This window comes from Hippocampus bargibanti, linkage group LG10, assembly GCF_051943395.1.
Source record: "Hippocampus bargibanti isolate YZ-2025 linkage group LG10, ASM5194339v1, whole genome shotgun sequence".
Lineage (NCBI taxonomy): Eukaryota > Metazoa > Chordata > Actinopteri > Syngnathiformes > Syngnathidae > Hippocampus > Hippocampus bargibanti.
Genome location: NC_142743.1, coordinates 4,019,143 through 4,029,823, shown reverse-complemented (window position 1 = coordinate 4,029,823; position 10,681 = coordinate 4,019,143). Strand labels below are relative to the sequence as shown.

The 10,681-nt window shown below is 47.4% G+C and overlaps 1 protein-coding gene and 1 long non-coding RNA gene across 2 annotated transcripts; one reads left to right on the top strand and one right to left on the bottom strand.

Moving 5' to 3' along the window:
* Positions 1 to 1,396: 1,396 nt before the first annotated feature.
* LOC148892172 (uncharacterized) lies at positions 1,397 to 3,131 on the top strand. Its single transcript, XR_016116150.1, has 3 exons — positions 1,397 to 1,535; positions 2,687 to 2,753; positions 2,993 to 3,131. It is a non-coding gene; the product is annotated as an uncharacterized LOC148892172 (long non-coding RNA).
* Positions 1,518 to 8,201, bottom strand: LOC148892171 (cell division control protein 42 homolog). The gene is made up of 4 exons (XM_089005524.1): positions 5,079 to 8,201; positions 3,937 to 3,995; positions 3,823 to 3,852; positions 1,518 to 3,163 (listed from the first exon to the last, which is right to left on the bottom strand). The coding sequence occupies exons 1-4, from the start codon at positions 5,446 to 5,448 to the stop codon at positions 2,648 to 2,650; spliced, it is 975 nt and encodes a 324-aa protein (XP_088861650.1). The 5' UTR covers positions 5,449 to 8,201; the 3' UTR covers positions 1,518 to 2,647.
* Between the last annotated feature and the right edge of the window lie 2,480 nt (positions 8,202 to 10,681).

Sequence of the window (10,681 nt, the reverse complement as noted above, 5' to 3'; positions counted from 1 at the left end):
ACAACTTTTTCTAGGATTTTGGAAATAAAAGGACGGTCAGAAATGGGGCAAAGGTTCTTGAGGTCAGTGGGATCAGATCCAGGCTTTTTAAGAATTGGTGTGACAGCCGCCGTTTTGAGGGGGACAGGGACGATTCCTGGGGACAGCGAGGAGTGAATAACGGCTGAAACGAATGGAAGGAGAGATGGCAAGCAGGATTTGACCAGAACTGTTGGGAGAGGATCTAATTAACAGGAAGAATTCTTCAAGATTGTAGACTCTACAATCTCGAAGGTTGAGTATATCCGTCCGAAGGTTTAGTATATCCGTCCCAAACACTCCCTCCAAATGCTCCCGGCCCCTCTGTCAAATTTTAGAACCCATTGTGGCCCACGAGTCAAAAAGTTTGCCCAACCCTGTTGTAGAGGAATGAGGGAGATCAAAAGAAGATAAGCGATGAGAGGCGGTAGGAAGGTTGGGGGAGTGGAGGTACAGAGGAGCCAAGATGCTGGTGGATTTTGTTGACTTTTTCAGAAAAGAATAGAAGGAGAGAATTGCAGGTGTCAGAGGAATAAAAGTGTGGGGGTAGAGAAACAGGGGGTTGAATGATTCTGTTATAAAGAGAAAAGAGAGCCCGAGTATTTCCAGTATTTGAGTCAATGAGTCCAGAGTAGTATTGTGACTTAGCTTGAGACATACTGTTCTTGTAGAGATAAAGTTGAGCGATGTACATATCTTTGTGAGCAACGGCAGCCATTCGCGCCAGCGTTCACTCTATCCGGAAGTAACACAGCAGCAAAGGTATGAAAGGCAGTACAACGAACGTACTTGTGGATAATATACTGTCATGCCCCTCTGCGTGACAAATGATGCACATAGTCGCTGGAATAGCGGGTCGGTTTTTTAATAAACAAAACTGGAGTAGTTGTCACATTTATCGTCACAAATCGCGCTCAGTCATTCCACTCAGGCTCTCTCGCGGACTCCTAGTTGTCGGGTCCTCCCTTCTCTCCGTGACATCATGCTTCCCCGACTACTAGCCCAGCCCCCAAACACGGAAATCACAAGCACCGGACGTTACACTACATTTTGTTCAAAAGTACTTTTGATGATACTGTACTTACATTTTTTTTGGGGGGGGGGTATAGTTGCAGAAGTGTTCATGGGGTTTGAAATGGATTCAAAGGATGTCATTGAAAATGAGCAACTCATATTTTCACGTGAAAATTGTGTCGTTTCGTGCATGTGATTTGACTGCCACCTTTGCAATTTGTAGCAACGTCAACAAGATGAAGAACCGACATCATAAGGTTAAGTGTGACATTTATGCTCCTAATCCTGCTCACCCCGCTGGCTCTCGCATGAGGTACAATCACAAGCGGCGGCGGATAAAGCAAAGCGAAGGAGCGACAGGAGCCGTCAGGTGCCATCTGGCCACGTAATCCCGCCCAGGTGGTCCTGGTCGCCTCCAATTAGACTGACAATCGTGACCTCACGCCCGGATGACGTTCAAGTCAACTGCAGTCGCTGCTCTCAACCTCCTCAACTTGTTAGCGGTAAGCATCTGCCTTCTTGGCGAACGTTATGCCTTTGACCCGTGACTCTCCAGCCCATTCCGGAGCTCTGGCAGTGGATAAATTGACATTTCACAGCAGCAATGTGATGAAATGAAAAGAAACGGAAAGTAAGTAGTAGAAAAACAAACTAGAGGAACTGCTGCAAAGGCAGCCACTGTCACAGCGCACTTTTGAAGTCAAAACAACAACAACAAAAAAACAAAATACAACTAATAATATGACAACATAAAGACACATAGTCATTCATTCTTCAGCACTTGCTGTACCCTCTTCTACATGAAAGAGAAAAGGATCAAAGCCTCATTTTTACCAGTGGATCAGGGACGTCATGGTGGAATGTGCATGTCTGCTACAAGCTAAATGTTGAAGCAAACACAAAGCTTTAGCATCCATTGATGAAAAGAGATTGTTTGACATCTCCTGTCCCATGTCAATCCGCTTCAATTCCGAGCCGCAACAGTTCCACATACGCACTATGTTTCCATTGTGTAGCCGTCCCTCTCCAGTTAAAACACAGGTGTCAAAGTTGAGGCCCGTGGCCAAATACGGGCCGCCACATTTTATTTGGGCATGCAAAAGGAAATCAGACTTGTCAAAATGGTCCCATGTCAACCACAATAAAACTCATGATTCTTGACTTCAAATTTGAGAACCAGTTATTCATTAATTGGTTGTGCACTCTAGATGAAGGAGAGATGGGTAGGTAGCCAGCTAGGGGGATACAAGCTAGAGAGCAAAGTGGCTAGGGGGATAAAAACTATTGAGCAATGTGGCTAGCAAGCTAGTTGGCTAGCTAGAGGGATAAAGCTAGAAGGAAAGTGGCTAGCAAGCTAATTAGCTCGGAGCATAAAGCTAGAGAGAAAAGTGGCTTCCAAGCTAGTTGGCTAGCTAGGGGGATAAAGCGAGAGAGCAAAGTGGCTAGCAATCTAATTAGCTAACTAGGTGGATGAAGCTAGAGAGCAAAGTGGCTAGCAAGGTAGTTGGCTAGCTAGAGGGATAAAGCGAGAGAGCACAGTGGCTAGCAAGCTAGTTAGCTAGCGAGACAGATGGCTAATTGTGGCATCTTTCCTCCAGTCAGTGTCTTGGACTCATCACGCATTCAGCTGATCACAATTGTGTTCCCCCAACAGACACGGGATCTTCCTCCGCCAAGCCTCCGAGAACTTTTTGATCTTGTCGGGAGTCTTCCTCTCAAGGGTCAGTCCCCGCGGCCACCCGCTACCGGCGCTACCGTCGCCGCCGCCATTTTGTGTCTGTTGGATGCTGGCCAGGATGGCGCCGTCAAACGCCTCCTTAAGGTTCTTCTGCGTCAGCGCCGAGCACTCGGCGAAACTGGCGGCGCCCAGCTGCTGGGCCAGCTGCCGGCCCTCTTCCGGCCCCACTGGGTGCTCCTGGTTGCGGGCCAATCTGATCAGCACCTGCACGTCTTCCCGCAGGTCCAGCTGGGTGCCTACCAGGACAAGAGGCGCGTCGGGACGGTGGCGACGGATCTCGGGCACCCAACGCCGGGTCAGGTTGCGGAAGGAAGCCGGTCGGACCACGCTGTAGCACAACAGGAAGACGTCAGCGCTTCGGTAGCAGAGCGGTCGCAGGCGCTCCAGCTCATCCTGCAAGGAACCAATCTTGGTCAACATGGGTTCTTCTGTCATTCAAATACAACATCTCAGGTGTCCAAGTCAAGGCCCGTGGCCCAAATCTGGCCCGCCACATCAGTAAATTCGGTCTGCGAGAGCAAATTAAAATTGTGAAATTTCACGCTCATCTACCAAGCTAGCTAGCAAGCAAGCTAGCTAGCTTTCTTTCTATTCAGCTATCTGGCTGATCCCTTACATCACAGGTGTCCAAGTCAAGGCCCGGGGGCCAAATCTGGCCCACCATATCATTTTATTCGGCCTGCGAAAGCAAATCAAACTTGTGAAATTTCATGCTCATCTGTCAAGCTAGCTAGCAAGTGAGCTAGTTAGCTTTCTTTCTATTCAGCTATTTGGCTGATCTCTTTCATCTGAGGTGTCCAAGTCAAGGCCCAGGGCCCAAATCTGGCCCGCCACATCATTTTATTCAGTCCGCAAAAGCAAATCAAATTTGTGAAATTTCATGCTCATCTGTCAAGCTACCTAGCGAGCGAGTATATGTCTACACAGTATCTGAGCTTTAATTTTTTTGAAATATCAAAACAGTTTGTGCGGCTAAAAACTAAATAAATAAAAATTGCAAAGCTAAGAGTGATTCATCCCATACGGTGGCTGGCTGAGGATGGAATACTTACATTGATGGATCCATCGCGAACTCCCCATTTCTTTTATGACGGCACAAAAGGGAGAATTCGCGTTACAGAGGCAGTCATTAGGTGAAGAAGATGACGTACATTTGCGCCTTATACCTGTCCCGCTGTGTCGCACAGCTGCAATTTGATTGGTGTCCCGTCCACCGCCACCACAGCTGAGGAGAAAGGCTTGCTCAGGAAAGCTCAACTAGCGTAGAATTAAACTAGCGAGGACATGGCAAGTTCAGTCTAGACTAGTGTACAATAATATATCAAGCATTTGGGCTAGCTTAAGACAGGCTAGTGTAGAAACAAGCTAATGGGGACTTGGCTAGCTCAAGCTGAGTTAGCGTAGAATACGATATCAAGCCTTTGGGCTAGTCGAGAAACAAGCTAACGGGGGACTTGGCTAGCTCAAGCTAGATTTGTTTAGAATACGACATCAAGCATTTGGGCTATCTTAAGATAAAATAGTGTAGAAACAAGCTAATGGAGACTTGGCTAGCTCAAGCTAGATTAGTGTAGACTAAGATATCAAGCATTTGGGCTTCCTTAAAATAAGCTCGCGTAGAAACAAGCTAAAGGGAACTTGGCTAGCCCAAGCTAGGTTAGTATAAAATAAGCTATCAAGGATTTGGGCTGGCTCAGGCTAGATTACGGTAGAATAAGATATCAAGCATTTGAGCCATATTAAGATAGGCTAAAGGAGAAACAAGCTAACGGTGACTTGGCTAGCTCAAGCAAGCTTATGTCGAATGAGCCATCAAGGGTTTGGGCTAGCTTAAACAAGGTTAGCGAAGAATAAGCTATCAAGCGTTTGGGCTAGCTCAAGCTAGGTTATGTCGAATGAGCTATCAAGGATTTGGGCTATGTTAAACAAGGTTAGCGTAGAATAAGTTATCAAGCGTATGGGCTAGCTCAAGCTAGGTTAGTGTAAAATAAGATATCAGGGATTTGGGTTAGCTCAAGCTAGGTTAGCATAGTCTAAGCTATCAAGCATTGGGCTATCTCAAGCTAGGTTAGCGTAAAATAAGCTATGAAGAATTTGGGTTAACTCAGGCTCGGTTAGCATAGCATAAGCTATCAAGCACTGGGCTTGCTCAAGCTAGGTTAGCTTGAGCTAGCTTAGGGGGGTCATAAATCATTGAATTTTGGGCAATTATAGTATCCTCGAAGCACCCACGTGAGCAACCAGCCCACGTGGGTGCTTCGAGGTTTTATGCGAACCTAGCTTGAGATAGCCCAATGCTTGCTCATACCTGTAAAGTTGTCCAGGGCGGTGGGCATGTATCCGGCGGGGTAGCCGTTGGTGGTGTAGCTGATGACCAGGCTGCTCTTGCCCACCGCGCCGTCTCCCACCAAGACGCAGTTGACGCGGCGCTCGGGCGCGGCGGCCGAGCGTTGCCGCCTTAGGGCCAAGTGCGGCGGTAAGCGGCGCCGACTGGCCGGGGACAGCGGCAGCGACACCCGACGGGGCTCTGGGCCACTAGCGTCTCTGGGTAGCATCACGAGACAAAACAACAAGAAACGAGGAAGCGTTAAAGTTCCAGCATCCTGCACGGGTGTGAAGACGCTAAAGAATGTTAGTGAGGGTGTGTGTTGGGGGGGCAGCTTTCTCCTGATTGGCATTGGTGCTAAGGAGCTATGCTAAGGAGCTTATGCAGGGTGCACACACCCTCATCAGAAGTCTTGCACAGAAACACACTTTTAAACTGCTCTGTAAGGGCCTGCAAGGCCTTCTCTGCTGGCCTAAAATATCGGAATCACGGACTAATGTGAATTCTATTTTTCCATGAATACTGATGAAATAATTCCAAATTGTCTTTCATGTTGCTTTCATTGCTTTTCTTTCCCCTGTTGCGCAGATTCCAGACGTATGTTTTCATATTTAAGCATTGAAACAATCACATTTCAACCATCATTTGTGACCAGGGTCAGAAATCGACCTGGGTGCCTTCACCATCAGTTCTGCAGGCCCTGGAGCCTAAAAATCTATGTTGATAAAACTGTTGCTTTAAAGGACAACCGACGTCACTTTTTTGTTTTTTTAACAGACATCAGAAAAACGTTTTATAGCATCTAAAATACCCAAAACACGCAGTATGATATTTTTAGTCAAATGCAAAACACCAAGAAAAATGACAAAGTGTCCAAAATCTGCAAAAAAATGAGCTACGAATTGGGCATTTTCAGAATGTCCCGCTCCCAGTTCGTGACGTCACGCCAAGACGTCTTGCATTGCTTGTGAATCAAAACAATGGCTTCAGATTTGGAGAATATGCTTTCTTGTTACACATCCAGTTATGAATATGATTCAAATAGTTCTGAAGAGGAAAGCATACATGTTTGCAATCGATTAGAGAATTATATGTGCCATTTTGAGGCGAACATTGGGGAAAATCTCTCACCCAAAAAAAAGAGGCACAAAATGGCGACCTCCAGTGGCCACCTCCACTTCCACAGGCTGATAAATTCCTTATATGGAGCTCGGATGCCCTCTTCTGGCGGCTTTTGGGTGCAACACGGTTCTCAGACCAAACATGTAAAGCAAAATACATTGACGTGATGGAAGGACTGCTAAAATGTGTCTTTTTTAGGTCAGGGGGACGGTCCCTTCGTGACGTCACGTACGGACTCGTCACCAACTGAAAAACAAGACTTTCTGAATATTCAGAGCGAGTCTTAAAACGTAAACTATAGCTATATACGGTGGAATCTTAATAAAATACGCTCAGTAGAAATCATTTGAAGCCATTTTACAAATTATGGACACAACTTGTCCGGAGACGTCGGTTGTCCTTTAACCAATCATAGTTGGAGTTGGCAACCCAAGACCTGCTGGGAGGCAGTGGAAGCGTCAGAGTTTTCGTAAATTATGATTGGCTAGTCACATGATTGGCTGGTCGCTAGTCAATCATAGTGTAACTAGCCGCTAGTGATAAGTGCATACTGGTCATAGCTAGCACACTGTATCTGTAGCGAGCTGCATAAGCAAATATATTGATGTGTGGATTTAAGAGCGGTTTTGTCAAGCCACAATGGCTGAAGGAAGAGAAGAAATAGATTTGGTTATTTACTGTTCAAGACATTCTCAAGACGGGCTTTTCAAGAATAGATGGACATCATTAAGAAAGGTAGGACAGCAACAAAGTTAGCAAAAATAACAAATTACCATGCAATTTTATGAGGTTACAAATGAATCCACACCTTCATAGTAAAATTTGAACAGTTTAATGACCGTATTTCATCAGTTTCTTAAAGTCACAAGTAATTTCCTGGCCAACAGCTCCCTCTAGTGGACGTGTAGTAATATCACTCGCACTAATAATACCCTAACTCATACGGCCCCCTGCTCGCTGCTTTTCGTTAATCCAAATCAACAGAAGTTTTTCAACCGCTTCTATTCCATGAGACCGTTGCTTAGACACCACAGAAACACCCTTAGCCACACATAGCAATGGTCGATTTATCATACTGGTTCTGTTTGTAATGTAAGGAAAGAGATGCCCATTTCACGGTAAGATCAGAGCATTGTCATCAAATGGTGAGTATAGTTTTTTGCTTTTTTAAATGTTGCTGTGCCGACTACCATTTTGTGTTTGGAAGCCTTTTACTGAGCAAGTTGCTTGTTCTGTAGCCACAAAGGGACATATGTCTTCTTGTGCCGGTCCCAAACCCGGATAAATACAGAGGGTTGTGTCAGGAAGGGCATCCGACGTAAAAGCTTGGCCAAAACAAACATGCGGATCAAACCTCTAAAGATGGAGGACACTGATTTGCTGTGGCGACCCCTTGAAGGGAAAAGCCGAAAGGAAAAGAAGAAGACTACTGAAGGCCTCACGATGAATTCCACTGCCAGCCCCTGCTTTTAAACAACCATCCACGTGGGCAACCAAACATGCACCAAAATGAATGTGACAACAGTGAAATGTGATATTTTTTTTACATCCCGGCAGATAAATGTCACATGGAGAACGAATCCCGAAATCCACTGGTGGATTCAAGACGTCGTTTCTGTTTGTGTTGTGATCTCGGCAGGCGGCTCCACAGTTGTAACAAGGAGGGGGCGTCCTCTGGCGGCTAACACCTGCCAATGCACCATTTTTTATTGCCCGACACCACCCCGCGAATTTACGGCGGTGGTACACTTTGAACCCGCCAGTCCCCCAACCAAAAAAGAAACTCAACAAGTTTCCCTGTTATTCATAAATCGCTTTGACATAATAGCAGGACACTGTGCTTCAATGGAGTCAAATGAAACCAGAGTGACTTGTTTTTCCCTCCAAATCGGACTCCTCTTCCGGGTAGACGTCAAAAGAAACCGTCCCGTACAACAAACACTTGCCAATGTAAAGGGTTAGGGTTGCTGTAAGGGTTGGTTAGTGTTAATTAGGTTTAGGTTTTCCCTCCAAATTGGACTACTATTCTGGGTTGACGTCACAAGAAAGTATCCCGTACAACAAACACTTGCCAATGTAAAATACAGCTTCTGGTGACGTCACAACAAAGCGTCCCGGACAACAAACACTTGTAATCCAATGTAAAACGTACGCGCGCGTGTATAACAAAGAAGGGGGGAGGGGGCAACTGTCAACTTTGGGGGCTGTTTCTTTCTTTCTTTGTCACGCGCGTACGCACACACGCACACACGCACGCGTGCGAAGACTCCTCCTTCTCCCGCACGTGCACGTCTCTTTCTGATGCTGGGATCAGCTGAGACACGCTTCCCTCCCTGAGGGCGGCGGGCGTGGGTGGTGGTGGTGGTGGTAGGGGGGGGTTCCATAGTGATGCCCCCCTCCCCCCCTTCGCGGCCATCTGTCAGCGTGCAGCATTGACGCAGCCCGCAGAAGGCCGCAACATGTGCGCATTTCAATGAAGAGCGCAACTTTCCCAGGACACGCGGGCTTGACCCCGCCAGCCGCTAGATCCCTCCCCTCCCCCGACAACCTGTCGGGCCATGTCCACCTGGCACCTTGTTCCAGTGGGTTTTCAATATTTCCACCTTTGGCGAGGGGCAGTGATGCCGGTTTTGGGTTTGTTTTGGTATCTGGTCCAAAAAAAATACAACAATCCAAGAAAAAAAACCAAGATGGCTGCCTGTCCATCAAAGTATAGGCTCCATCATTTTTTAAGGCCCCCTCCCATCTTTGCTCATGTCGAAACGGCGCCAGCACAACAAACATGAGGCGGGTGGGAAAGCCGAGCGGGATCAGCTGATTTGGTGGGGAGGGGGGTCCTGAGGAGGTCCAACAGGATTGCACTTATGTCTTGGCAGGACAATAATAATAATAATAATAATAATAATAATAATAATCAATTTCATTTCTAAGCACCTTTCAAAACTCTCATGTTCACTTTACAGTCACAGGATAAAGTTTTTCTGTGGGTGAGCAGCGGCAAACCACATACGCCAGCGTTCACTCAACCCCAAAGTAACTAAAATAGTTAGTAAGCTTGCTAGCTAATGGATAATATATAAATAGCGAATAATAGCGAAGATAGCCAGATAGCCAACAGCTAGCCAGCTAGAAAGCTTACAGACAGCCAGATAGACAGCTAACAGCTAGCCAGCTAGCTAATGGATAGGTAATAAATAGCTAATAGATAGCCAGTTTACCAACAGCTAACCACCTGTCTAACTAATGGATAGAAAATAAATAGCTAATAGTTAGCCAGATAGCCAACAGCTAGCCATCTTACAGCCAGCCAGCTAGACAGCTATTAGCTAGCCAGCTAGCTAATGGATAACGAATAAATAGCTAATAGATAGCCAGATTACCAACAGCGAGCCAGCTGTCTAGCTAATGGATAGAAAATAAACAGCTAATAGTTAGCCAGATAGCCAACAGCTAGACAGCTTACAATAGTAGATACATGTTTGTTGGGGGGGGGGGGGTCACACACTTTTGCTTTGTGGCTCGGTCAACAGGCGTGTGCCACGGTTGCTGTCTCGTTTGACCCCCGCCCCCTCTTCCCAAAAGCCTGCGCCTGCTTTCCGAGCAAGCATGAGAACGTGACCCTCCCAACCCCCCCTTCGGATTTCCCCATAAAATCTTCTTTCTTTCACTGCAACTTTTTTTCCCCAAACTGGATCTGTATCATTAAAAGGGGGGTGGCAAATGGGGGGGGGGTCTTTTTTTTTAGCATTTAGCCATTGAATTGGCAGCCAGTGGATAGTTTGTCATCCACAATCCCCCCACACCCAAATGTTGCTTTAACAACTCCTTTTTTAATGCTGCGGATGGGGCTGAAGATGGGGGGGGGGGGGCACATGACGCTGCAGCAGTGGCAGCTGGCGGCCCAGCTTGCAGGGGCCCTCTTGTCACAATGGAGAGAGAGAGAGCCTTCCCCCTGGGGGGCTCTCTGGAACTGGATGGACTCTGAACGCCCCCCCAGACTCAGGTCCTTCCTTTCCCTTCCCCCCCCCCTCCACAAGCTCTCTCCAGGGACGGGGAGCATTCCTAAGGTGTGGCCCGCTACGCTAAGGCGGGCTGGACACAATGTGTGTGTGCGTGTGCGTGTGTGTGTGTGTGTGTGTGTGTGTGTGTTTCGGGGTGGGGGGCACAACAGATGCGTGTGTATCCTCTGTCCTGCAGTGGCAGCTGAGAGATGGGAACGGGGATGGGGGATGGAGGGGGGGCTATGATGGCGCCATTAACCACCGCTGCCCGAGCGATGGACTGGCGCACGTCTTTTTATGTGGAACCTGGTCTTTCGACAACCCCCCTGCACCCCCCCTGATTCCTCCACCCAGTCCACCTGCCCCCCCCCCCCTACCCAAAATGAGCAGTGGGACAGCAGATTGTTCCCCGTGCCTTCCACAGAGCGCCTGTCTCGTCCTGGGGGGATAGGCCGTATTTGG